Source organism: Nyctereutes procyonoides, unplaced genomic scaffold (genome assembly GCF_905146905.1).
Source record: "Nyctereutes procyonoides isolate TBG_1078 unplaced genomic scaffold, NYPRO_anot_genome, whole genome shotgun sequence".
NCBI lineage: Eukaryota > Metazoa > Chordata > Mammalia > Carnivora > Canidae > Nyctereutes > Nyctereutes procyonoides.
Genome location: NW_026575048.1, coordinates 34,683,910 through 34,710,386, shown reverse-complemented (window position 1 = coordinate 34,710,386; position 26,477 = coordinate 34,683,910). Strand labels below are relative to the sequence as shown.

The following is a 26,477-nucleotide window of genomic DNA, read 5'->3' as shown; positions in this document are numbered from 1 at the left end:
CGAGGAGACAGAGCAGGCCCCAGAGGAAGCTGGGGAGGAGCCCGGTTCCTGGGTTCCTGGGTCGGTGCCGTTCTCGCCACCCCTTGGGCCCTGGCTTCGCTGGGTGCCTGTTTTCCCAGCCTCAGATTGGGCTGTTGGGTCTGGGTATGGAAGACAACATTTGAAATCGGGCCACCCTAAACAACCCAGAGCAGCTGAGGTGTCTCCCCGAGCCGGCTCCCAGGCGGCCCTCCGGGGGGCTCTGGGGTGCGGAGGGAGAGGGCGCCCCGCTCCCACCCCGGCCGCCGGCCGCCGAGGGCGGTCCCGGCCAGGCCCTGCCCCTCGCCCCCACCTCAGGCCTCCGCCCCTGCCCTTCCAGCGCTGCGGGCGGGCGCCCAGGCGGCTCGGGAGCCCAAACCCGTCGGGCCGGTTTTGAGAGCCCCGGACGCGGGCTGGCGAAGGATGCACCGCCTGCCCCGCGCTCCGTCCGCACCGACCGCCGCCTGAGCGCGTCCTGCCTGCCCCGCGGCCCCGCGGCCCCCATGGCGCGCGCGCCCGGCCTCCTGGCGCCCCTGCTGGGGCTGGGGCTGGGGCTGGGGCTGGGGCTGGGGCTGGGGCTGGGGCTGGGGCTGGGCCCGCCGGGGCCGGGGGCCGCGGACTGCGGGTCCCTCGGCGGCGCAGAGCGCCTGGCGTTCGCCCCGGCGGCCGGGGTCCACCGGCTGGCCCCTCGCGTCCGCCCGCCGGGGCCCCTGAGCCCCCTGTACGGCACCGTGCGTCGCTTCCTCTCCGCGGTGCAGCTCAACCCCTTCCCCGCAGGTGAGTGCGCCCCTCCCTTGGTGGGCCTGGGAGCTAGCGGGTCCCCCTGCAGCGCCGGGCTCGCCTTCCCCACCCGGCTTCCTTCCCAGGAGCCCCCCAGGCCCAAGGGCATCACCTGGAGACCTTCCTGCGTGACCTTGGGCAAGCCCCTTTTCCTCCCTGAGCCTCAGTTTCTCTGCCCTCAAGTGGAAGAACTTACATTAGAAGTTCTCCCAGACCTGGCTAGGATTTTCTCTGGGTCTGGTGGTACTAGGGGTTGGGAGGACCAGCAGGGGCTACAGCCCTGTCCCTCTCAGCCTGTCCCCTGCCTCTTGAAGGAAAGGGCTGCTAGGCCAGTCCCCTTTTCAGCTTTTAACCAGGCTGGTGGCTTCTCCACTGCAGAGCTTAGCTGTAGGGCCGCCGAGGAAGGGTCCGCCAGGCCTCCTCTCAGCCACTCCCTGCCGTGGCAGCAGGAAGCCTGGGCATGATGGCACAGGGCTTGTCCTAGGGTGCCATGGTAGTGGGAGGAGCCCTTCCAGAGAGCCCACCTTCTCTCCTGGCAGTGGGGGTAGACACAGGGGCAGGGCAGGTGCTGTCCTCAACCCCCACCAGCTTGACTCTTTCCTCAGAGTTGGTAAAGACTTTGCTGAATGAGCCGTCCTCTGTGAAGGTGGATGAGGTGAGCCCTTGGGGGCCGGTGATGGGCGGAGGGAGCTCAGGGATGAGCATGAGGGACAGAAGTAGAAAGGCCTCCTCAGCTCAACCCATGGCCCACATTGCTGGGAGGCCGCAGGGTGGGGTCTCGGGCATCCCTTCCTCCCTGCCATGTACACTGACAATGGCACACTAATTTCAGGCCGAAGCCCTGCCACTAACCAGTGGTGGGTGGGCAAACCTGGACCTCAGTCTCCTCATTTACAAGATGATAAATAACAAGGACACCATACCCCTTGCATGGGTTCAAGGAGATGTGTGCAAAGTGCCCACTGTTTGTGCATGCCCTCCCCTTCGGGTTTCCCTGTGGCGTCAGGCAGGAAGCAGCTGCGGCCTGAGGGTCAGGACAGCCCCTCAGTCCCGCTGCCTTGCCCAGGTGGTGCGTTATGAGGCGGGCTACGTGGTGTGCGCTGTGATTGCCGGCCTCTACCTGCTGGTGGTGCCGATTGCCGGACTGTGTTTCTGTTGCTGCCGCTGCCACCGGCGCTGTGGGGGCCGAGTGAAGACGGAGCACAAGGCCATGGCCTGTGAGCGAGGCACCCTCATGGCCTTCCTGCTGCTGACCACCCTCCTGCTACTGTGAGGGGCCCTCGGGTCGGGCGGGAGGTGTGGGCTGAGGCCGGCGGTGCCTGTGGGCATCCAGCAAGCCCCTGCCTCCTCCCCCACGTCTGCAGGATTGGTGTGGTCTGTGCCTTTGTCACCAACCAGCACACGCATGAGCAGATGGGCCACAGTGTTGAAGCTGTGCCTGAGATTCTGCTCAGCCTCCAGGGCCTGGTCTCCAATGTCCCCCAGGTAAGTATGGAGTAACCCCTCACACACCCCCCGGAGTCTGCATGAGCACCAGCCTCAGGTAGAACTGAATAGTGTGGGGCCTGCAAATTAGAAGGGTTTCCCTTTCAACACCTGACTGCCCCCTGCTGGAGAGTTGCTGTAACACATAAATGCACGGTCGGCATCTTCAGGACGGCATCCCGGGAGACCTGGGGAAGGGACAAGAGGGGGGCTGTCAGGTGACAAGGGGAGAGCAGCCTCATGACCCTGTGTTTGCCTAGGAGCTGCAGGCCGTGGCAGAGCAGTTCTCCCTTCCCCAGAAGCGAGTCTTGGAGGAACTGGATGGTGAGAGTTATAGCTGGCTGACATGCTGGGCAGCCCCTGGGTCCCCTGCTCAGGCCTACCTTGGGCAGCCCTCTCTTCCCCTCATCCTGGGCTCCACCTGGGCACACCTTCGCAGAGGCAGGGATTGGGCCCGGCTGGGGAGCACAGAAGTGCTGTGCTGAGGACCAAGAAGCCAGCACCTACCCTGCAGAGCCCAGTGCGGGGCCCAGGGAGGCTGGATGGATGGGTGAAGAGAGCCCCTAGGCTCCTGGTTGCCAGCCCTGCAGAATATCCTGTGCTCTCCAGGTGTCGGCATGAGCATTGGGAGCACGATCCATACCCAGCTCAAGAGCACCATGTATGAAGTGCTGGCCTCAGTGAGCAGCCTGGGACAGGGTGAGTGGGACTGCTGTCCTGGGTGGGCATCTCTTGGTGGCAGGCCCTACCCTCACTCAGCCCTGGATTTCTTATGCCACTGCAGCAAGCCCCTCCCATGACTTCCTGGTGGCTTTATCCCAGGATCCTCAACCTGATTTAACATGCCCTGGGGCAGTTTCCATTATAACTACCGGGATTAATGACCCACATCCCTTTGGTTGCCAGGAGGGGGAGGTGTTCTATCTCCCTCAAGGCCTGTGAGGTCTCCTGGGAACCATGGAGACACCTCGGTCCAGAAGGGGGTCTCTCAGCCCTGCAGGTCTCTATGGATCACCTGCAAGCCCTGAACACCACCTTGGTGGAGCTGAGGAAGGGCCAACAGGACCTGGAGCCAGCTGTCTACGAGCACCGGGAGCGCCTCCTCACCCTGCTGCAGGAGCCCAGCTGTCAGGGCTGCACGGAGGCCCGGAGCCAAGCCCAGGCCCTGGAGCTGGGAGCTGACTTCAGCCAGGTGACTGCCTGTCCAAGTGAAGGGTGTTGCTCTGCCTGCTGCCCCGGGAGTCCCCGGACGTTTCCTGAGGCAGACTCCTGATCCCTTTCCTCGAGCAGCTCCTCCCTTCTCTGCACACCAAGGGTTAATGATAGCCATCCTGGCACTGGAGCCAGAGCTCTTTTGGGCCATGTGCCATGCTGTGCTTTGAGCTTCATGCCTGTTAGTTCCTTGCATTCTCCTTGCCACCTAGAGAAGTGTTCCCCATTTTGTAGGTGAGGACAATGAGGCTTCCTACCATTCTCCTTCAGGGCTCCTCCTTAAGCCTCTCCATAGACTTTGTCATCAGGCCTGGTCTCCAATGCCCCCATTTTAGGTATCCCCTGTGGACGATGTCCTGCATCGGCTGAAGGGTGTCCCAGAGGCCAATTTCTCCAGTATGGTCCAGGAGGTGAGTGCCTGCCCATTCCACCTGACTTCCCCATGACCTGGTAGTTCACAAGTGAGGGTACCTCATTTTCCGCCTTGGGGGGTAGGAACCCAGTTGAACCTAAGACTTGGGTCAGGTCAGGGCTTTACCTACTGCATGGCTCCCTGGACTAAGAGACTCATGATGCTGGTTCTTAAGTGCATGCAGTCTGGTGGGGGAGGCAGGCCTGGAACTCAGAAGGCAGAGCTGGGCCCCTCAAGATGGTGGGAGCTGGGGTGGCAGGGGAGCAAGCACACAAGCTGAGCCCTAGAGGTGCAGATGGGCTGTGGGGGAAGGTACAGCGTGAGTCAGCACCTATAACCCAGGGCCTGGAAAGTGCCAGAGTTGGGGAAATGGTGAGTCACCTGTGCCGGGTGGCTGGAGCCACAGGTTCCGGGAGGAAGGGAATCTAAGCTGAGGTTGGAGGAGCTGGTTGGAGCTGGACTTCAGGGAGCTAGGCCTGGCATCATGTACAGGGTGGATGGAAGAGAACAGGATGGCTGAAAGGCTGCTGCAAGCAAGAGGGGTGGGGAGAATGGGGGAGGCTTCTAGGAGCAATGTTTTGAGGAGCTGAGTCAGGCTGGGCTGAGGGAGCAGAGAAGAGGCCGTCCACCAAAAGAATAAAGGGACGTCCGTTTCCTGACTTCCTGATCTGGGAGCACTAGGACGGATGCCCTCCCTCTCAGCCTGGTGATGTCAAGGGTCCCTCAGGCTGGGACAGCAGGTGGAAAGCAAGAGGCACCTGCCCTTTTGTTCCGGCAGGAAAACAGCACCTTCAACGCCCTCCCACTCCTGGCAGCCTTGCAGACAGCCAATGTGGTCAAAGGTGAGGCCCTGGTCAGGGGCTAGGTTGGCTGCTGAGTGTGCCACCCCCACCAAAGAGGCTTGTGGAGACAGGAGTGGGGCAGTGGGGGTAGGGACGGAGGCTGAAGGTTGTCCTCCATCTGGGCCTGGTCAGAGAGCGGGTCCTCTCCGTGGGTCCCAGATGTTCCTCCTGCCCATCCATCTTCTCCCCGGGTGACTTTTCCATCCCATAAGTCTCTGCTGCTTTGGGCAGAGCTGAAGAAGGTGGTGGCCCAGAAGCCTGAAGGCCTGAGGACACTGGCTGAAGAGTTCCCAGGCTGGGAGGCAGCCTCTCGCTGGAGCCGGACACTGGAGGAAGTGGAACAGAGTAGTCGCCCCTACCTGAAGGAAGTGCAGAGATACGAGAAATACAGGTGCCCAGGAACCCATGGGGGTGGGGGTGGGATAGGCAGCCCAGCCTCCCAGCCACACTGGGCCTGATTTTGAGCCCTCATCAACCCCCGGCTATACTCAGCATCTGCCTCTACTTCAGCCAAGACCCCTTTCTTCTTGGGCTTCTGTCTCCACCTTGGCTATGTGCCCTTGGGACCCCATAAGAGCAGTGGGCCTCCATCTAGCTACTAGGTCCTATGCCAGCCCATCCTGGTGCCTTCCTTCTCAGTGACACCACACCCTCTCTCTGGCAGGTGGATTTGGGGCTGCGTGTTGTGCTCCGCGGTCCTACTTGTGGTGGTCTGTAACCTGTTGGGCCTCAACCTGGGCGTCTGGGGGCTGTCTGTCAGGAAGGACCCCAGCCGCTCAGAAGCCAAGGGCGAGGCTGGATCCCGCTTCCTCATGATGTAAGATGGGCTGGGGAGAGGGAAAGGGTCTCTTCCTCTGGGCCAGCCAGGTTCCTCTCATGCCCATATGTGGAGCATATAGCTCCCAGTGTGGCTACAGAAGCAAGTCCTGGGAATCAAGAGGCTAAGCTCTACTTCTGGCTCTGGCACTGACTCCCTGGGTGACTCTGGGCAGATTACCAACCCATCTGGGTCTCCACATCCTCATCTGTGTAAAAGGATTGGATCAGAGCAGGAATGACAAATAAGAAGCACTTCACCCTTCCAGACTAGGGGCGATTATAGTAATCAATGGGCACTCTCCTGCTAGGCCAGACATAGCCTCAGAATCCTTCTTAACCCAGCATCTAGATAGCATTACCAATAGGATGCCACGCCAGAAATAGAATCTGTTTGCCATCTCTGGACTAGATGGCTTCTAAGGCCATCTAAGCTGCCACATTCAGTTGTATAGGCTGGTGACTGCATAATGTGCCTGACCAAGGGGGCGAGTGAAGGCTGAAATCTAGCCCTTGTTCTATTCTCCAAGCCTCAAACCCCAGCATGGGGCTGTGCCTCTCCTACAGAGAAGCCCTGCAATAGGTCAGCAGCACTGGTCTTATTCAGCCCATCTAAGTTGAGGCCCCTACTGTGCCAGGTGGCTCTGTTGAGGGCTGAGTTCTGGAGCCAGTCACCTCCATGTGCCTTAGGCTTAGAGGTGGGCCATCCTGTCTCTTTGAGCAATGCAGCTACTCTCTCTGGGCTTCTGGGGGGAGCCAGGGCACCAGTGATAGATGATGGTGGGAGGTGGGGGAGGGGGACAGCCAGCAGCTCTGAGTTCTCCTTCCTGGCCCTAGGAGGCTGAGTCTTCAAAGGGCCCTGCCCTGGGGCCGACTTGCTGACCATGCTGGGCCAGGTGTGGTCCAGGGGAGCCAGCCTCCTCTCTCCCACCTCAGCCCTGTCCCTTTGCCTTCCCCAGGGGTGTGGGCTTCAGCTTCCTCTTCGCTGCACCCCTCATCCTCCTTGTCTTTGCCACCTTCCTGGTGGGCGGCAACGTGCAGACGCTGGTGTGTCAGAGCTGGGAAAGCAAGGAGCTCTACAAGGTGATCCTGCCTGCCCCGCTCTGGGGCCCAGTGGGAAGTGGAAGGGACAAGGCTCTAAGGGAGCTTGGGTGGCCTCGCCATCAGCCTGCTCAGGGCTCTTTTCTCTTTGCCCCATTTCTAGTTTGCAGACACCCCAGGGAACTTGCCTCCATCCATGAATTTGTCTCAGCTTCTTGGTCTAAAGAAGAATATCAGTATCCTCCTGGCCTATCAGTGAGTAGGAAGCAGATGCTGGGGGATCTGTGGGGAGGACCTGAGGTGATGTCAGCACCCCCAACCCTCTGTCCTTTTCTCTCAACTTGAATGACTGTAACTCCTCCCCAGGCAGTGCAGGGAAGGGGCTGCACTCTGGAGTGTCCTGCAGCTCAATGACTCCTATGACCTGGAGAAGCACCTGAATATCAGCCAGGTAAGGGAACCTTCTGGAAGGCTGTGGGGATCCCTCCTGCAGAAATCCCTTCCTCTGGCCTTGCCTCTGTAGTGGAACCATATTATTGAACCCGAGAAGTCTGCAAGAGTGATTGAGGTACCTCAGGGGCAGAGGCCCCAGGTGAAAGCTCAGGGCCTGGCCCAGGGCAAGAACCCAGGAGCATTTCTAGGGTGTGTGGGTGGATGGGTGAGTGTCTGGAGGCCATGACCAGCTCTTGCAACTATGCTCCAGGAAGAACTGAACACAGCTGAGGTTGTAGCAGGAAAGGCTGGTGACAGCAAGTGACAGGGCCAGGGGGTGTATATATACTGACTAAGGACAGACATTGGTTGGGATGCTACAGTCAGTAGTGGGGTGGTTGGGGATGGGGTGTGACAGTGAAAAGGATAGTGATGAAGTTGGGAGTCACTCGGGGAGGGCTCACCAGAGGCCCTCTGCTGAGTTTGCACAGCCATAAATGTGGGCCAGCGAAGCTATTTGATAATGGGTCCCCAGGGAAGGTCTGTGTTGCTGTCCACTAGCCAGATAGGTACCAGAGGAGAGCTAGGTCTTCGTGGGGTGGGTTAGAGCGGAGACAGCTGAGAAGCAGAGGCCTCCTGGGAGACTAGCTGGAAGTATCTAAGGTGGGGGCCCTGAATATCCAGAAGGAAGGCTCTGTGGTGACCCCTTACCTTATCCCCCTGCCCCCCTCTCAGTACACTGCCAAGCTGCAGCAGGAGTTACAGAACCTCAAAGTAGACATGAAGAATCTGGACCTGCTGAGCCCAGCTGCCCACCGGGACCTGGAAGCCCTGCAGAGCAGTGGGCTCGAGAAAATCCACTATTCCAGCTTCTTTGTCCAGGTGAGCATGGAACACCTCAGACCAGACCATGGCAGTCAGAGGAGCTTGTAGAGGAGCTGGGCTGAGGGGTGGTATCTTCTCTCATCACAGCTCTCCACATTCCCTCCACTTTAAAAAAAAATAATTCATTCATTCATTCATTCATTCATTCATTCATAAGAGACACCGAAAGAGAGGCAGAGACATAGGCAGAGGGAGAAGCAGTCTCCCTGTGGAGAGCCTGATGTGGGATTCCACCCTGGGACCACAGGATCACGACCTGAGCCGAAGGCAGACGCTTAACCACTGAGCCACCCAGCCGTCCCTCCCTCCACTTTTCTGCATGTTTCTAGGGTCTCTTCCTGTCGGGAGTGTCCACACACCATGTGCGTCCAGCCTGTCCCATCCCGGCTGGGCAGGAATGAACATACTCCCAACCCAATAGCACGTGTCGCTGTTCATGGTCCTGAACCCACTGCTGTGGAGCATGCTGGTGGGAGGTGGCCTCTTCATTGGGTTACACCAAAGGGCGCCTCATTGGTCTTTTTCTTCTATCCTAATGGAGACATATTTCACAGTTTCAGGTCAAACCCACTGTGACCCATGTGTTACAATAGACTTAGCTGATGTGGGGTACTTCTGAATAGACTGGGGATTTGAGGGCTGGGGGAGCCAGAGTGCATTCCCTCCTGGCCTCTCCTGTCTGTCTCTAGATCCAGAAGCCCGTGGTAAATACCAACATGGAGAAGCTGGCCCAGGAGCTGGAAGAACTGGCCCGGACCCAAGTGAGAAGGGACCAGTGACCCCACTGGGCAGGCAGGAGTCAGAGAGAGGCCCCAGAAGTGGAAGAGGGTGGGAGTGTTTGGAGGAGGGAGGAGGGTGGGAGTGTTTGGAGTAGGGAGGAGCACAAAGGCAAAGGCAGAGTATTGTGGGTTCCAACCAGTGGGTGATGAATCTCTGTACCCCCTGGGTGGGCTTAAGAGTTTTGCAGTATCAGTTCTGATTCAAGCTCTACCTCCAATAGGCTGTGTGGCCATGGCAGGTCATTCAGCATCTTCCGGCCTCGGTTTATTCATCTGTAAAGTGGATTATCCTCCACCTCAGATCAGATGAAGTAACTGGTCTGACGTGCCACATATGGGCAAGCATTTCTAAATTCTTGCTGCTCATGAAATCTGCTGGGACAGGTGTGAGGACAGTACGATGGGCTAGACCGCATATGAATTGTCCTTGAGAAGCTTAAACTCTACTGGGAAAAAAATAGCATTTTGCATTTATAAATATTTAGAGCTTAAAAAGTGTTCTTTAAGACATTGGCTTCACACCAAGCCCAGATGATGGGTAGAGCTGGGAGTATTCATTTTTGGCAGATGCCACCACAGCTCAGGCGACCTCAGGTGTGGTTGGCTTAGAGGCACTTAATAAGTTAGTGGTGGGCCTAGAATTTGGACTTCATTCCCCCAAACCTGGATCAGGCTTAGGGAGCTTAAAGAGGCCTTGAGTTTCTGCCTCTGGGCCCAGCACTTTCCACATCTTCTCAGTATGTCTGATCAGTTGGGTAAAGAATATGTTGGCAAAGGATGGCCTGTCCCTGGCAGGGTGCCATTCTCATCTCTGTCTCCCCTCAGGGAAGTTCTATGCTGGGGCAGCAGCTTCAGGAGGAAGCCCAGAGGCTTCAAAACCTCTATCAGGAGCAGGTCCTCCCTCAGCAGAGCCTTGTGGTAAGTGTGCTGGCCCAGGGAGCCTGGAACTTGGGGAAGAAGAGAGGCAGGGAGGGGTAAAAGAGGAGGGAGGGGCAGCAATGTTCCTTCTCTGTGCATCCCTTCCCTTAATCAGCGCTGCTCTCTTCTCCACAGGCTAAGCTCAACCTCACCGTCAGGGCCCTGGCATCTTCAGCCCCAAACCTCCAGGTGGCTGCCAGGGATGGGGAGGAGGGGTGGTGGAGCAGGTGGACAACAGAGGGGGAAAGGAAGTAAGGGCCCTGCTAGCTTGGGGTCTTTTCTACTCTGTTGAGTCCCCCTGGAGGTTGAGGGTAGGGGGTGGGAAGAAATGTGGGTGGATAGCAGATCCTTAAAGACCACTGTCTTTGGCCTCTGTGTCTTAGGTCCTAACACCCCCAACCCAAGGTGAGTGTGTGTGTGTGACATGTTGGATTGATAGATGGATGAGTGAATGCATGGCTGTTCCCTGACTGAGCAGGGTACTGAATCAAGCCTCTCTCCTTTCCCTCAGATGGAAACCTCTAGTGTCTTGGACAAGGTCGCTTACCTAAAAGGAGAGTTGCCTACCTGGGCCACCAGTATCTTGAGGAATGTGAGTGGGAGATGGGACAGGGCAGGAGGGTTGCCACATAGTCAGAGATGGACTCAGGTGCTAAAGCACATGGAGCTTCCACCCAGACTTCTCCAGCCCTGTCCCCTCACCCTGGCTCCCAGGAAATCCAGCTTGGCCTGTCCTGTTGGTGTCAAGCATGGGGGATGGGGGTGCTGGTTCCTGGGACATCTGTCAGCCTTGGGCTCCTCTCTTTCCTGCAGGAAAGTGAGTGTTTCCTGATCCGGGAGATGGGTTACTTTTCCCAGTACGTGGCCTGGGTAAGAGAGGAGGTGAGTGGGAGTCCAGGACCTCCTGACCTGAAGCAGGCTCCTCGTCGCACCGGCTCTTCACACTGTTGCATCCCTTTTCTGTCTCCTATAGCCCCTCGGGGTGCCCTAGGTCTTCAGCTTTGAACCCAAACTCCCAAATCTGACATCTGCACCCCTACTTCCTGGTGGGGCTCTGCTCACTCAGCCTCTGCCACAGCCCTTCTCTGAGGCCTGGGTGCAAGCTGGGCCAGCCGTGGCTCTCTAGAACATGCTGTCCACACCTTGCCCCCATGTCCTTCCTCATGCCGGACCCTTTGCCCAGTTCTCCAACCACACCTCCCCCTGAATGCCTATGCTGACATGGCCTCTGCAAGCTATCCAGTGCCCACACTAGTCAGGTGTGGTCCTGCTGAACTTCGAGTGTGCATGTGTATGTGCACGTGTTTTCGGTGAGTGCGTGTGTGTGTGTGCATGCAAACATGGGAGTAGGGCCTCTCCAGTGAGAGTATGAATTTAGAAAAACGTCCTGGGCACATAGTAGGGGCTTAATACAGGCTGGTGAATGGGATGGAAAAGGCAGGAGCAGAGCAATGAGCCAGTGGCAGTGTGCCTCATCTCTATGTCTCTGCATCCACATGTCTGAGTACAGCTGTGCAGTGGCTCTCACCTGTGCCCCTGGACCTATCACTGTCCCTGTCAGCTTCTTTTTCTGAATATGGGGTGTACACCCGTGGGTCTGAGTGTCTCTGCATGTACCTGCCTTGTGTTGACACTGCAGGTGACTCAGCACATTGCCACCTGCCAGCCTCTCTCCGGAGCCCTGGACAATGGCCGTGTGATCCTGTGTGACATGATGACTGACCCCTGGGTGAGTGCTTCCGGCTCATAAGGGCTCATGGACATTGAGGCCCCCAGGAAGGGGCAGCATGAGCAGGGCCTGTGGTGAAGCGAGAGCCCTACCCCCAGGCCTGCGCACCAGGCCTTCCCCTCAGGCCTGAGAATGCTTCCCTGTGCCTCACTGAGTCAGTGGGAGGACTCGGGGTGGGAAGAAGTCTCTGCCTAGCCCCAGCGAGCTGACCTCACATCCTCTGTTCTAGAATGCCTTCTGGTTCTGCCTGGCTTGGTGCACCTTCTTTCTGATCCCCAGCATCATCTTTGCTGTCAAGACCTCCAAATACCTTCATCCCGTTTGGAAACGCCTCAGGTGAGGAGGCTGCCAGGACTGAGGGGAACATCAAGGGTCCAGGAAGGGTCTAGTTGCTGGGTACTGACCCCTGCCACACTCCCTCCTGAGACCTCGAGAGTAGAGGAGGCTCACGCCTAGCCTAGCTCTGAAGAGTCACACACTCTGAGGAACTCCAGGACTAGAAAGTCCTTTCATATGTCCGCCCCATATCCTTCTTGCTGCAACACATCCACCCAGGCACAGCTTTTTGGAATTTTTCATACCCCTGGAAAACTTCTGAGGTGGGAAGATCAGGGCTCTGGGCTTGTACCTGTGTCAGGGCTGAGGGTCTGTGCCTGCAGGCTCATTCACTCTCTTCGTGTGATGTCACAGCTCCACCAGCTCGGAGGAGACTCAGCTATTCCACATCCCCCGGGTCACCTCCCTGAAGCTATAGGACCCAAGAAGGTGAGTTTCCACACCTCTCCATTCCTTGGTGCCAGGAGTGGGGAGTAGGAAGGGAAGGGAAGGGAAGGGTTTGGGATCTGGGGTCTCTAAGGCCCAGGAGGGCAGGAAGTTTCTGAGACTTGGTGGGGTCTGAGTGTTAGATCTGGCCCATCCAGCCTGAGCCCTGCTGTCCCTATCTTCCCCCTCACCTGTTGGGTTCTTAATCCATAACAGGGATATTTGCTGGCTGCAAGGTGATGCCTGGGGCTGCCTTCCTTCCTCCTCCTTTGACCTGGCCTGGACCAGAGGACTTCTGTTGCTCTTGCTCATAGCCCAGACTGGCATCAGGCCTGGATTGCCTTTCAACTTTTGTCACCTGACCCCATTTTGCCTATTTCTTTCCCACCCCCTTGATGTTCATGAACCCCTTTTTTCATTCCCAAAAGCGCACTTAACTTTCGTTGAGCTACAGGAGCCAATAGCTTCTTCCAAGTGTTGATCCCTTATCCTCCTCGTGCAACATATTAGCACCAGGAAGAGCCTGTTCTCCACCTATTAGAACTGCTCCCTCACCCATGCGTGAGACAGAGGCCCTGTCCAACCCCATTCTGTCACTAGCTGCTCACCCCCTGTCCATGCCTCTCCCACTCCTCTCTAAGCTCCTGCCCCTTTCTGTCCTCTGACCTGCCCACCTGTCCCAGCTTCACTCTGCCCCAGCCCTCACGTCCTCCCCCCAGGGAAACCTCTTTCCCTGCTTTGTCCCCTTTCTACCTTATCCCACTACCTTGCTGGTACCCAGGGATCCCTCCTCCCCAACCAAACTAATCACGTAAAGCCACCAAGCAGGAAGAGTCCACCAGGGCTCTGCCTCATGGCCCTGAAGTGCTCCACTGCCCAGGGACCTGGACCCCCCCCACAGGCCCTGGTCTGGATTTCTGGCCACCCCATGGGGTGAGGGAGGCCTATTTGAAGGCTGAGCCCCTTGCCTGCACCCTGGGATGGAAAGAGTGCTGTCATCCTGCAGCTCCTCTCTAAGCACTGGCTCCCTAGGAAGGGACCTGCGACTTGGGCCGGGGGGGGGTCACCCCCAGCTCCCCAAAAAGTAATCTCTTCGACAATCACCACTCAGCTTTCCAGGGGATCTCAGATCTGTTGGCCACAATTGGATTTTGAACTGTGGCCCTTACTCCTTCTATTCTATGCATGAAGCCTAGTCTATCCCTGTGCCCTTTTTGCATGCTGGATGCTGAGTTCCAGAAACAGGGAAAAGGAGGAAGAAAGAAAAGAGATGGACAAAACCTCAGATTCATTAAAGTATTCTCACTTCCTAAGCCATGGCCTTGGATCTTTGATACCAGCCCAGGCTAGGGCCCTATACGTAGTTGGTACTTAATGAGGTTTTTTTTGAAGAGGAGAATCCAAGACTTACCCTAGCAATCAGCAGATGGGGAGTGGGATACTCGAAACAGGCAGAACTGGCTGCACAACCTGGCTTTATGCTTGGTAGCTAGGACACCTTGAACATGTTCTGTGTGTTCCCTAGACCTCAGTTTCTCCATTTCTAAATTGGAGAGAATAGTCCTGACTGCCTTCTAGGGCTATGAAAAATGTGACATTGCATGGAAAGCCCTTGGCAGGAGCCTGGCACAAAACAAATGCTCAGATGCTGCATCTTTGATGCAGGCATCCTTGAATGTAGCACAACTGCTTTTTTTTTTTTTTTTTGCTTTTCCCAAACCTTTTTGGCTTGTTTCTCATCATCTGCTACCCTATGCAGGAGAACTGTGGCACCCTGAATATCAAGAATGAAACTGATTGGATAAAAATAGAAAAAGAAAACATTTATAAAAAATTTCTGGTTCTCTATCAAAATTCTCTACTTTATCCTTTATATATGTGAGCATACTGCACATGGTAATTTTACAGTTTAATAACTTCCTAATATGGAAACTCTGAGTCTGTTTCTAGTGTCTGTTGTTTATCTTGGTTTTTCTAGGTTTTGCCTTGTCTCCTCAATATACTTGGTGATTTCTGATTGAATGGCACGCATTATATCTGAAAACCTGTAGAAATAATCTGAGGCATAGGATGAAGTTATCTACCTCCATAAGGATTATGTTTACATGGCTTGGAATGTAACTTGGGATCCCATGTGTTGGGATCTAGCAAACCAGGATTATTTTAATCTACTTTTGGGACTGAGATGATTTGCAGTCCCTTGGAGTGCTGGTTTACTTCCAATTCTTTTATATTCTGGGAGTAGACCTCTTTGGGGTCCCAACACAGCACGAAAGATTTGCCAGGCACCCCCTCCTCTTCACGGGTCTAGTTTCTACCTCTTTAGTCCTAGAGGCTAACAGCTCTGCTCAGCACTTTTGAAGTGTCTTCTGGGATCAGTGGACCTCCCGGGGAGAAAGTAGCCCCAAATTCCAGGCACAGGTGTCTGGGTTTCCTTCTTTTCCCAGATCTTGGCCCTATTGATTCTCTACTGCCTTGTTTGCTCTCTGATGCCCCCAATCAGACTTAGAGAAATATATTTTGAGTAGCTTTTAAGTTGTCTTTAGTTTGGGAATTTAGGACAAATTACCTAGTTCACCACAATCAGAAGTAATAGTTCTGCAAAATTAACAGCCCCCCTGTCATATGCACCCCCCCCAACCTCCGTGACTTGGGAAAGGCTGCCATTCATTGAATTTAGGATCCAGAGACCTTCACCCAGCCAACTGAACACTGTTCAAAGGAGCTTGGTTTGGAGAGCATCACTGTAGGCTCTGATAACTGGGATGGGGGTGGCACTCAGCAGGTGACAGAGACGAAAATAGCCACAGAGAAAAATATATTACATATTTTCCCAGTTTTAAAGTGCTGGAGTCCTAAAATGCTAATCCCACTTTATGTGTGAAACAAAGCCCCTTTGTGGTAACATTCTCATCTGTTTTCATGACATTCCCTGAAGGCAGTAGGGATTTTCATCCTTGTTTCACTGTTGAGCAAATGAAGCTCTGGAAAGCTACATGGCAGATTCAAAGTCTCACAAGTTGAAGCCCAGCCAGGCTTTGGATTCAGGTCCCCTGGTCCTGGTGGCCCTGGAGGTTTCCTTCTGGGCCTGCTGCCAGTTTCTATTCCCCACGGGTGTGTGGGAGGGAGGCCCTGTCTCCAAGGAGATTTGATCCAAGTGTCCTTGCTGTCCCTGTGGCAGCAGGGATGACAGATTGAAGGCCCTGGGACTTATGCCAGATGCTCCAGCCTGGCCATCCCAGAGCAAAGGCCCCGTGGGCCATGAGTGCCAGATTCGCCAAAGAAATGCCACGTGGGCCAGGCCGTCTGAGGTCCCAGCTGGCTGACCAGGGCAGTTCCAGCTGGCTCCAGTGTGCAAAGGAAGGGCCGTGTGGGAAGGGGCTGCTCAGGCTACCTGAGGGGACAAAGAAGGGTAACATTTATGGCGTTCTGAGAATCAACCAGGAAGTGTGCTAAGTACTTCACATGAATTAGCTCAGATGCAAGCTATTCACCTATTCATGGTTGAGAAAACTAAGGCCCAACGATACTGGATATGAGCTGAATAGAAGGGGCACAACTTATTCAGAGGCATCAACTGATGTTGGTGGCGTTTCCGGCAATATCTGAATTATCTGGAGTCAGCCTGTGTCCCAGCTCTGGGGCGTCATGGACAGTGTCCCTCTTTTCCATCCTCCCAGAGCCTGGACCTACTTTTCTCTCCTGGTGCCTTGTTTCTGCAAGCCGAAACACCAGGGATTGAAGTGGTGGATGGGCCTTCACACCATGTGCTGCCGGATCAAAGCCTCCTCCCTGTGGTGCACACCCCCCTACCCCCCACGCTCAGTCTTTCCTTGCTCTTCCTGGATGGGCCACTCCTAGAACAGTGAGCATTTGCCCATCTTACAAATGCTGCCCGAACACTGCAGCACCCTGGAGGAAGGTGGGGCGTGTGCTGAGAGCTGACCCACCTCAGCCCTGACCTCTGCCCAAGAGTGATGCAGAGTTTAGGTGGCCCGAAGCCTCACCGCACTGAGGATACCCAAGAGTCAGTCAGGTGGTGAGGTTGGAGGAGGGTTATTTTGAGGTGAGCGGAGTCCAAGGAGAGGGCTGGGATGCCCACCCTTCAGGCCAGAAGGAAGGGGGCTTCAGAGAGCTTCACGGTGGCCCCTGCTGTTTGAGAAATTGCATAGACTGTCGTCTCACCTCCCCCTGTATACTCTAGAGAGCTGGAGACAGGGTGGCTGCTGTGCTGTTACAGCCAAGGAAGGGACTGCTGGCCCAGGTGAGGGATCATGTGAGGGGGTCGGTGTGGGCTCTTAGGCCAGGTCCCAGGAGGCTGCCTGAAGAGTAAACAGACCACAGTGACAGAAGGTGGAGTCCAGGCTCCTTGGCCACCTGAGGCCCCTGTGAAATAGGCTAGTCAGGGGCGTGGCCAGGCCCTGAGGACCCATGGAAGTGCCTGCAGGAGGGAGGGGTGTAACTTTAAACCTCCCACAATAGGGCACAGTTGCTGGGCAGCTCCAGGTCCTGTGGGCCACAGCCCCTGCCCTGCCAACCACAGGCCTCACCCCACCAGAATGAGACTGTGTTATATGAGGTGAGGTGATGGAGAACTGTTGCGTCCCCCACCCACCAAGCAGCTCCCTGGGCCTGCCACGCTTCCATCCCACCACCCGAGGGCGGGCAGAAGAAGAGATTTCAAGGATCAGTGGAAGACACAAATAAAGTGACAGTGACTTTCTAATTCCACAGCTGTGCTATCTCCGCGTCATGGTGACACCCAGAGTGCTGTGGCAACCAGAAGGAGGCTGTTTTGGGGCAGCATACATTTCTTGAGCTCTTGTGTGGGGAGACCCAGACCCACCTCCACCCAGTGGGGCCTTGCTCACAGGCAGAGGCTCTTGGTAGGCTGAGAGCCCAAACCCGGAAACTGTATTGAGGATCTCTCTCTCTCTCTCTCTCTCTCTCTCTCTCTCCTTCTCTCTCCCTGCACCACCCCTCTTAGCCAGGGGCAAGCAGAGCCAGAGCCCAAAAAAAGGGCCCAGGAAAAAGATACAGAGTGGGGGCTCCATGGAGCTGGGTTCGGAGCACTAGAGGATGAGGAATTTGGACTTGGGCCTGGAGTGGAGAGGATCGTGAGCAACAATTGAGGAAGGTCCAGAAGACCCAAGATTCATGGGTGGAGGTGGTGTGGACCCCTCACCAAGGGGAGACTAGAGTATAGCCCCCAACCAGCTGAAAGTGCTGCCTCCTCTCAAACGTTGTAACACAAGGAAACAGCCTTCCTCCAGGCTTGAAATGATCCCTTCCTCTCCCCCTCCCAAACTCCCCACCCTTGGGTTCCCCCTCCTACCCATCAATGTGAGGAAACCACAGCTGAAACCCGTCAGGCTGAAGTGTCTGCAGCCCACAAGGTGAGGCTCTCTTGCAGCCTTTCTTAATAACCTTTTTTGGGCCTGATACACTGCCAAGGAATCTGTGGAAACTCCCAGACTCCCTCCTGGGGAAAGTTCGCTGATGCCCACAAGCCCGCACCACTGTTAGGGCCTCTCAGCCCCACTGAGGCCCATATGAGAGGGCAAGGATCATGGCAGGGACACACATACCCCAGATGGTGCTGTGCCACCTCACCTCATGACAGCTGCAGTGGGAGGTCCCCAAGGCCCATGGGCTTGGGCCCTGGCAGGGGAGGGCAGCTGGCCTGTTTTGTTGCAGCTCAGAGCTCCTTACCCTGGAAGAAAGCATCGTGAGTAGTGAAAGTTTGGTGGGTGTCCCAAGTAGCAAGTGGGTGATGCTGCAGAAGGTGGTGCTGGTCTGGGGACTGGGGTTCTTTGGTTCAGCCTCCTCCCAAGTGAGGCCAGGCCTGTCCGGGGTGACATAGTGGGGACTTCTTAGCTGATGTATGGAACATGCAAGGTGGGGTGGGTTCTTACGCACATGGTCACTTTGGGATGAAAGGAACAGGCTGTGTATCCTGGCTTTGTCACTTTCTGGCCTGCAACCCTGGGCAAATCCCTCAACTTTTTTGGGTCTCACCTTCATCATTTGCAAAGTGACATCCCGACACTTTCCTCCCAAGGCCACTGTGAAGACAGAATGCTTGGTGAGTCCCTGCTTGTGGGAGCTTGCTCAGATCAAAGGTGGCAGTGAGCAAGGAGTTGGCCCGGAGAGCTTGGCCTGTGACCAACAGCTTCCCATCTTCTTTCTGGGGCTCCCAGTGGGAGGTCCAGCCTGTCCAGCAGGACAGGACACCCGGGCTGTCTCCTACCCTGGAAACAGTCCCCCTTGCCTCAGTGGCCCAACAACTCCAGATTATTTTCTTCCTTGGAGGATCTGAAAGTTGGAGCTAATTGGTTGGCTCAAAAAAAAGGGGGGGGCAGTGAAAATTCTCTCGTGCATGCTGCAAAGGAGGGGGGTGTCTCAGGCTCTGTTTCCATGGGAACTGCTGGCACAGGCTGGTTCCTCAGGGTGCAGAAAAGGGAAACTTGGCGGAGGTTTTGGGCACCTGGCTCCTGGGTAGTTTCCTAGGGCTAAGAAAATGGCCAGGAATCCACCTCCTGAGGGACAGGAAGGCTCCCCCTCCCAAACTCAGGGGCCTTTGCTCCTTTCCTCCACCACCACCATCCCCCAGGAGATTTGGCAAGGTCCCTCGGCCTCCCTAATATGGTCCCAATCTTGGACCCAGGTGGGGACAGATGATGGGCTGCCTTGGGATACAAGGAGCACAGGAGGGCTGCCCACTGCACAGCCCCATGTAGGATAAAAGGGAGGCAGTTGAGGGTGTGTGTGTGGGGGGGACAGTTGAATGAGCTGGAAGGAGCCCTATGTGTAACCCAAGTAATGTGGCCCTGGGGGCTTCATTCTTTCCCGTGGTGAGCCCCCATCAGTGAGATTAGAGACCCAGAATGATACCCTAGAAAGGATGCCCCAGCACCAGGGGTGGCCAGAGGATGTCTGCAGGGCAGCTGGAGGGACTCCAGGAAGACCCCAGGCCTCAGTGGAGCCAGATCCCTTTTTTAGTCCATCTGGACTAAATTGGCCTGAGGTTGTCTGTAGGGGCTGCAGGGAGGGAAGGGGCTGGCCTATCCCGGAACAGCCTCAGGGGAGGCCCTCCAGGACCACCCCCCCCAACACCCCGTTGGTGCTGGAGCTCTCCGCACCCCCCACTCCACCCTCCTGTGACCAAGGCAGGGGAGCAGGGAGCGTGTGTTAGAGAAAGAGACAGACAGCGGGGGAGGCAGAGAGCCGCCAGCCCCGCAAGCAGGAGCAGGGGGCAGAGCCCAGCGCCAGGCAAAGGGGCTTCGCTAGGCTCAGGGGGTTGGATTAGGAACCATTTCTACCCAGAGTGGGGCAGAGAGCCCGGGAGGGGGACTGCGATCTGTCGGAGAGGGAGGGGACAGAGGGGAGGGAGGGGAGGGAGGGGAGGGGAAGAGAGAGGAAGGAGGCAGAGCAGAAGGGGTGGAGCGGGGAGAAGCAGGCGGGGCGGGAGGGGTGGGCAGGGGGCGGGCGAGGAGGCGCCTGGAGCAATTACGTGTGGGTCCCAGCAAACATGAGGCAGCTGCCAGCCGGCCCCGCAGTCCTGCTCTCAGCTGCGAAGAGGGGAGGCCGGCAACAGTTTCCTCCGGCGCCCAGGATGCATCGGGCGAAGGTAGGCGCCGGCCGGGCTGGGGGCTCGCCCCGGGGTGGGGACGGAGGGCTTCGGTGGCCCTGGACCAGGGAGCCTGGTTGTGCTTGCTCCTTTGACCTCAAGCCCTGTTGTCCCCTGTAGGGTCACTTTTGAAAAAGTAAGTGTTGGGGTGCCCAGTCTGGGGAGGCTAGAAGCCTGGGGCCCCCCTCTGGACAGGAGAGGCTTTAGGTGTCTGGGGGATAGAAGCTGGACAAGGGAGGACCTGGGGTCAAGCATGTGGCCGGTGCTGCTCTGTCAGTCCCTGGGGCAAGTGTCAGGGCAGCTGACCCTGACCCTGAGCCCCCCGGGGGGCCCACAGCCCTTAGAGGTCGGGGAGGGCTGAGTGCTGGAAGGGGGGCAGTGTCTTAGGTTGAAGGCTGTGAGCAGTGAGTGGCTCTTTTAATTAATTGGGTAATTAATGAACACCACTTCCTAGTGGGCACTGAGCCCCCTGAGCAAGGACACACGATGCTCATGGTTAGGGCTGTACGGGGTTAGTGGGAGGCTGGAGAGAGAAGGCAAAGGAGAACGCCTGGGACGGAGTTCAAGAAATAGTAGCAGGGTGTCGGGAAGGCTGAAGAATAATAAGTAAGTGAGGAAGAGCGAGGGACAGGGAGAGAAGCCGGTTCCCAGACTACAGTTCACACTCAGAAAATCCATCCTGATGCCTTGCGAGCGCCTCACATGTTTGGGCCAGTCTTGCTTGGGAAGGAAGAGGCAGCCTCAGGCTTAGAGCTGGCTGCTCCTAACAGGACGCCGGCTAGGCTAACCGTGGATTGAACAAGGTGCTTGCATTTCTCTCTCATGCAAAAGTCCGGAGGGAGGCCAGAGAGGGCTGGCATGGGCGGGGGGCACCGTCAGCAGCAGCAGGGACTCAGGCTCCATCTGTCTCACTGGCCCCCATCCTTGAGGTTACCTTAAAGTCCAACATCACTGCTGGAGCTCCAGCCAGCACGTGTAGGCAGCAGGAAGCAGAAAGAAGGATTGGAAAAGAGCCCTCAAATAAAATCAGGGTTTTGTGAGCAAGGAAGACTAGATATTGGGCTGGCATCTTGCAGTGTCCCCCTACCTTCACCCCCGCAGAGGTGGATTCCTGCCCCCAACCCCTCAAGGACAAGGGGCCCAGAGTTAGTTTGTGGGTCAAACTAACACTTCCCCAGAGCCTGCCTGGCCCACCCCTGCCCTCTCCGAGCCACCTCCCAGGGATGCCAGGAGGATCAGCAGAGGTGATGACATGAAACCCTTTGAGCCTGGTGACAGGGCACATTGCAAGATGCCTTCTCTCCTATTACCTCAAGTCTCCCCAGCAACCTCCAGGGCAGGAGCAGAGTGTGCCTTGTTACAGGCGTACATGCTACACACTCACTGCACACTCACGCCACAGCCATCACGGGTCCTGAGCATCCACAGACGTTGGTATGAGTATGCACGGTACAAGCACGCCCCGTGACTGTGCCCACCGCTGACTTGTGCTGCATGCACGTGCATCTGGCCCTTTCCTTGGCCACTGTGACTCGACACTGCCCTCTGTACCCCCTACAACCGGCTTGGGCCCCAGGGGATCTCACTGTGTCTTGAGCTTGCTGGTGGCCTTCCTGTGGCTGGCCTGGCCAGAGCCTGGAGTGGGTCCCACACTTTCTGGTGCTGGGCCAGGCAGGGGCAGTGGTCCTAAGGGAAGCCACTCCTGGGTTCCTCACCAGGGGGATTGTGAAAAGCAGTCTTCGACTCTGGTGGTGGCGACTGCAGTTCGGAGCACAGACTGGGAGTTGGCCTGACTCCTTTGCCCTCAGCCGCCCGTCAGTCATGGTTGGCAGCTGCCCTGAATGACACCCCGTGGGTGTTCAGTCCCTCAGCCTCTCCGTGCAGTCCCTGGTCCTTTGTGGACATCCCGGGAGAGCAGGCACTGCTGCTTCCCCTTCTACAGACACCTAGGCTCCGAGAGGGGAGCAGCTTGTGCAGCTTCAACTCCGTGAGCTCTTAGCGGAAGGGAGCAGAGAGCAGCAGCGGGTCTCCTGTGGCAGGCACAAGCTGCTGTTCCAGGTCTTTAGGGAGTGAGGTCACACGCACTGGGAACCTCTACCTACCGGGTTTCCAGCCTTCTTGCACGGCGCATGTGGGAGGTGGGCCTGAATTTGCTCACCCATTTTCAAAGTGCTCAAAGCCCCAAATTGAGACGGGGAGTGAAGTGGCTCTGGCTGCTGCCCAGGTGGAGTCTGAGAGAAGGGCAGGGCTGAGAGGCAGGAGCCCCGAGGTGGCCACTTCTCCCTGCAGGACCTCTCAACAGGCCCCACACCCCTGCATTCTCTCCCTGGATCCCTGGGCAGCCCATGAGGTAGCTCTTGGTATTGTACCCACTCTACAGATGAGCAAATGGATGTCTGCCCTGGATTGTAAGCTGCCAAGTGTTATGGCTGGAATTTGAACCCTGTTCCACTTACTCCAAAGCCCAGTTTCCTAGGGCTTGGTGGGAGGGCTGGGGGTTCCTGGGAGAAGGCTACACACAGGGAGTGGCCTGCTTGTAACCTGGGGTCCCCTGGTTTGGCCATGTGACCTTGAGCCAGCCGCAGATCCCTCTCTGGGTTGTAGATCCCGGGCTGCAAAGGAAAGGGCCCCCATCTTTTTGAATTCAGGATCTCTTTTCTGATCAAAATCTTCCATAAGAGTGGGAAGTGCTCTGCTGATTCAGGCTGGCTTGGGGCCCATCTGCTCTCCCTGCCCCTCTCCAAGGCAGCTCTGGGAACGCCCGGGAGCAGCTGTGGAGGGAGCCCTGGATGTGGCCACTGTGAGGGACCTTGTTTGCAACCTTGTTTGTTTTCAAGGCAAAGAAAGGAGGGGGAACTTGGCAAGTCTTCGTCAGCGGGTCCTCGAGACAGGTGGCAGGGAGGAGGATACAGGGGAGGAGCAGGTCACCACTGGGTGCCATTCCCCCACCCCAGTTCCCTATCCCCACCTGACTGATGTGTCCTCTGAACAGGTGCATCTGTCAGCTGTGATCAGCCTCCATCCTAGGATGCCACAGAGCAGCCATATCCAGGGAGACAGGAGGAGAACCAAAGGGACTTGCAGGCACCAGAGTTGAAGAGGGGGTAGCTAAGCTGAGCTTAGGCAGGACAGCCGAGAGGAGGCCTGTCCCACCTCCCAGTGCCCAGCCTCTCATCTTTGGTATCCTACCTCAGGTCCCTGCCCAGCAGCCCCCTAACCCCACAGACATGGGCCTGGGTGGTGCTCAGTTGGGCAAAGCAGCCGCTGGTCTTCATGAACCTCATTCCAGCTCTGCCCCCTGCCCCCAGCTGCCCATCCCCACCTCCAACACATGCCTCCAGGGCAAACAAAGGGTAAACCTGCATCCACCTGCTGCTGGTGCCATGCCTCTGTGCCCAGTGCCCCCACTGACTCTATTTTAAGATCCTCTCTCAAGACAGACATTCTGAGTAGTGACCTTAGACAGCCAGGTTCCATCCTCGACCTTACCCAGTTGACCCTGTGAGCTTGGGCAGGGTCCATCCCCTCTCTGAGCTTCAGTCTTCCCATTTGGGCCTTAGATACACTCAGCGCCTGCACTGGGCCCTCACCTGAGGCTGGTACCTTGTGCTGACCAGTGAGGGCTGGAAGTAGAGGTGGGGGACACTACCAAAAGTACCAGGAGGCAGGTCTCATGCCCCATTCCACATGTACACACATATGCCCACTGGCTTGTCACAGAGCCCCATCCCCAACATTTGGTATTGGAGAGGATGGTGGCCTGCAGAGGTAACATGGCTGTACCTTGTCATCTGTTAACCTGGCTCTGCATCAGGAGGGTCTGGGCTCAGTCCCACCTCGTTAATGCATTAGCTGTGTGTCCTTGGACAAGTTAGTTGGCTCCTCTGTGCCACGGTCTTCTCATTTTCCTGAGGGGGAATATCAGCAACCTCCTAGATAAATGAGATCTTACACCAGCCTGCTTAGCACAGCCCAGGCATAGGGCGACAGCTCCGTAAATGGTGGGAGAGTTAATGTCACTTTTTTTCTGTTTACTGAGTAGAGCCTGGAAAGAGCACTCCAACAGGAGAATGTCATCAATGAGCAAGCTGAGTCCACTCCTGGGCTGATGAGGCCCCCCTCATGGCCTAGGCAGCACTGGCCAGGTGGGGAGCTTGTGTCCTAGCCCAGGTGGCAGCCATCAGAAACAGGGCAGGGATGACCCGGTCCTCCCTTTCCCTGCTCCAGCGTATGTGTGCTAGTGCAGGTGTTGGCAGGGACTCAGGACAGTCTCAGCTCCCCGCTCACCAGGCTAGCTGTCTGGCCAGCAGCTGTAGGTGCCCAGGGGTAGGTGGAGAATCGAGGCTCCCCAAAGCCTCCCCACCCCAAATCCTCGGGGCCTGCACGACACGACGCCCACTGCCACTTCCTGCCATCTGTCCCAAGTGATGGAAATAGAGCGAGCAACGAGGAGTGTTTGCTGGGGGAGCCAGCCTGTGCTGTGCGGTCCCCAGGATGGCACTGGGGGCAGGGGGCAGGCAGCCCCACATCTGCATGTCCCCAGCTGGCCCAGACTCTGAGGCAGTCCTCCTAGGAGGGAGACTGAGAACCTGAGATCCTCTCCTCCCACAGGCAAGGCCCAGAGAACTTCCCCTTTGGTGGGATGAGCCCTCTAAACCTAGCAACACTTTTAGATCTACTGAGGAGCTTTATAAAAATAGAGCAGCACAGGCCCCACTGAATCAAATAATGAGGCCCCCCCCCCCCCCGCCACGGCCAGATGTGGGGGAAGCTCCCAGGTGATTCTGATGTGCAGCAGCTTTGCAGAGGGAGTTGGCTGTCTCTCTGGAAATCACTGGGCCATCGCTTGGCCTGTCCCTTTCTCTGGACAGCAGACTTTACTCAGCATCAGAGGGATGGGGAATGTTGATAATCACGCTCCTGCTGGGGCTTTGTATGTCACCTCACTTAACCTTCCCCGTGGTCCTATAAGGGCATATTATTATCCCTATTTTACAGAAGAAACAGAGGTTCAGTGTGGTTGAGTAGCCTAGCCGGGAGATGACTGTCTGGGACTCGGGTCCTCGTCTGGCCGACTTGCAGACCCCTTCCTACTGTACTTGGTGGCCTGAAATAACATTAACCTGCCTGAGATCCCCCTCCCTGGCTAAGCATGTCTTAGGAGCCAGAATCCGATGGGTCTTGGTGGTCCTTATGCAACATTCATGCTATTTCTCATCCATACTTGTAAATATTTGGGAACAATTAGCAATCACTTTTGCATAACGCATTTACTCATATGACATTCCTTCTGAGGAAGGGAGCCTGGATGTTTTTAACTAGTGTTTATCAGGACCCTCCATGGCCTCCAGCCATGCACCCCCAACCCCCAACAGGCTGCCACATGCCCACAGGTAACCCCTGCCAAGCCTTCTCTGGGCTTGACTTTGGGGGTTCTCTGGAGCCCAGCTGACAAGAACCACAGAGGCAGAAGTGGCTGCTTGAAGGTCTTGCCTCAGGACACTCTTAGTGGCTTGATCAGATGAGGCCCCACAAGATGAAGCTGTGCCCACTGGGCCTTTCAGGAGGCTGCAAGGGGTGGGGACTCACGAGGTGGGATGTCTGAGCTCAGATCCTGGTAGTTTGTTTAAAATGATCCAGCGTCTCTCTATGGTGTGGTGGAAACACTTAGCTGATGGCGTTCCTCATGCAGAGTCCAGACCTTGCTCTGGGGCAGCTGGAAGGCATGATGGGTTGTCTGCCTCCTCCGCCTCTGTGGTGACAGATGTCACAGTTACTGGGGAGACCCCTTGACCCCCCTACCACTACCCACATCTACAGCAGATCCTAAATACCCTCATATCTCCACGACCCACCCCACTGTCTGGGCCTGGCTCAGCACCCCTATTTCCTCCCCTGGATTTGGGTAGTCCTCAAGTTGGCCTCCCACCTCATTGTCCTCCACCCTTCCTCCACTCTCCAGTGGGCCACCTTTCTGAGACAAGTCTCACTGACTCTAGCTGGGACTTGAGAGGGAGAGAAGAGTTGGGGTCAGGGTAAGCCCTGGCAGGAGGAGGCATCCCCCAACCATCCAACTGACAGATCAGAGAACCATCTAGAAGAGTGCTAGCCAATAGAAGTGTCATGTGAGCCACAGGTGTCATGTTAAATGTTCAGGAAGGCACATTAAAGAAAGGTTTTTAAGTGAAATTATTTTTAATGTATTTTATTTAACCCAGTATAAATATTATCATGTTGATAGGTAATCAATATAAAATGATTAATAAGCTATGTTACATTCTTTTAAGTAAGGCTTTTTTTAAAAGGTTTTATTTATATTTTCGTGTGAGACACAGAGACATAGCAGAGGGAGAAGCAGGCTCCCTGTGGGCAGCCCGATGTGGGATTCAATCTGAGGATCACGACCTGAGCCGAAGGCAGATCCTCAACCACTGAGCCACCCAGGTGCCCCCTAAGTAATCCAGTGTCTATTTGCATTGATGGCACATCTCAGTTTGGACTACCCCCATTTCAAGTGTTCAATATCACAGGCAGCCAAGGACCACTGTCTGGGACAGCTCAGACTCGAGGGTCTCAGCATGGCTGCATCGATCGGGCCCCCCTGTCTCCAAGCTTCCTGGCTGTTGGTACTCTGCCTTCACTGACTTTGCCTTATCTACCACAATCTGTGTGATTGTTTTCTATTTTTTCTTTCACTCACATTTTAAATTTCAATAAATTCATTGAAAGGGGGATC

General features: G+C 56.2%; 2 protein-coding genes across 4 annotated transcripts in view; both read left to right on the top strand.

The window, feature by feature from the left end:
- Window positions 1-214: 214 nt before the first annotated feature.
- On the top strand, window positions 215-16,923 carry PROM2 (prominin 2). Of its 3 annotated transcripts, none has more exons than XM_055327392.1 (24): window positions 215-795; window positions 1,404-1,453; window positions 1,865-2,067; window positions 2,163-2,283; window positions 2,544-2,607; window positions 2,893-2,982; window positions 3,276-3,475; window positions 3,831-3,905; window positions 4,686-4,749; window positions 4,981-5,140; window positions 5,414-5,566; window positions 6,525-6,648; window positions 6,770-6,861; window positions 6,973-7,057; window positions 7,774-7,920; window positions 8,613-8,684; window positions 9,528-9,620; window positions 9,756-9,809; window positions 10,132-10,212; window positions 10,434-10,502; window positions 11,260-11,349; window positions 11,579-11,685; window positions 12,040-12,114; window positions 12,328-14,049. In XM_055327392.1, exons 1-23 carry the CDS (start codon window positions 522-524, stop codon window positions 12,101-12,103), a joined length of 2,532 nt encoding a protein of 843 aa, XP_055183367.1. In that variant the 5' UTR covers window positions 215-521; the 3' UTR covers window positions 12,104-12,114; window positions 12,328-14,049. The 3 variants fall into 3 exon arrangements, with proteins under 3 accessions (XP_055183367.1, XP_055183366.1, XP_055183368.1); XM_055327391.1 differs by lacking the exon at window positions 12,328-14,049 and adding an exon at window positions 16,846-16,923 and having other exon boundaries at window positions 382-795; XM_055327393.1 differs by lacking the exons at window positions 215-795; window positions 1,404-1,453; window positions 1,865-2,067; window positions 2,163-2,283; window positions 2,544-2,607 and having other exon boundaries at window positions 3,284-3,475.
- A 2,699-nt stretch (window positions 16,924-19,622) lies between these two features.
- The window catches only part of KCNIP3 (potassium voltage-gated channel interacting protein 3), an 82,608-nt gene continuing 75,753 nt past the window's right edge, over window positions 19,623-26,477 (top strand). Inside the window, exon 1 of the mRNA XM_055327615.1 lies at window positions 19,623-19,741. Coding sequence (XP_055183590.1) covers window positions 19,643-19,741 — 99 coding nt within the window. The 5' untranslated portion in view covers window positions 19,623-19,642. The remainder of the gene's footprint in view (window positions 19,742-26,477) is intronic.

What these genes read in the sequence shown, in the direction of transcription:
- PROM2 (XM_055327391.1), top strand. Translation starts at nt 522, where the DNA reads ATGGCGCGCGCGCCCGGCCTCCTGGCGCCCCTGCTGGGGCTGGGGCTG. An exon ending in GGATCCCGCTTCCTCATGAT is followed by an intron (nt 5,567 to 6,524) that starts GTAAGATGGGCT and finishes TGCCTTCCCCAG; the next exon opens with GGGTGTGGGCTTCAGCTTCC. An exon ending in TGGCCTGGGTAAGAGAGGAG is followed by an intron (nt 10,503 to 11,259) that starts GTGAGTGGGAGT and finishes TTGACACTGCAG; the next exon opens with GTGACTCAGCACATTGCCAC.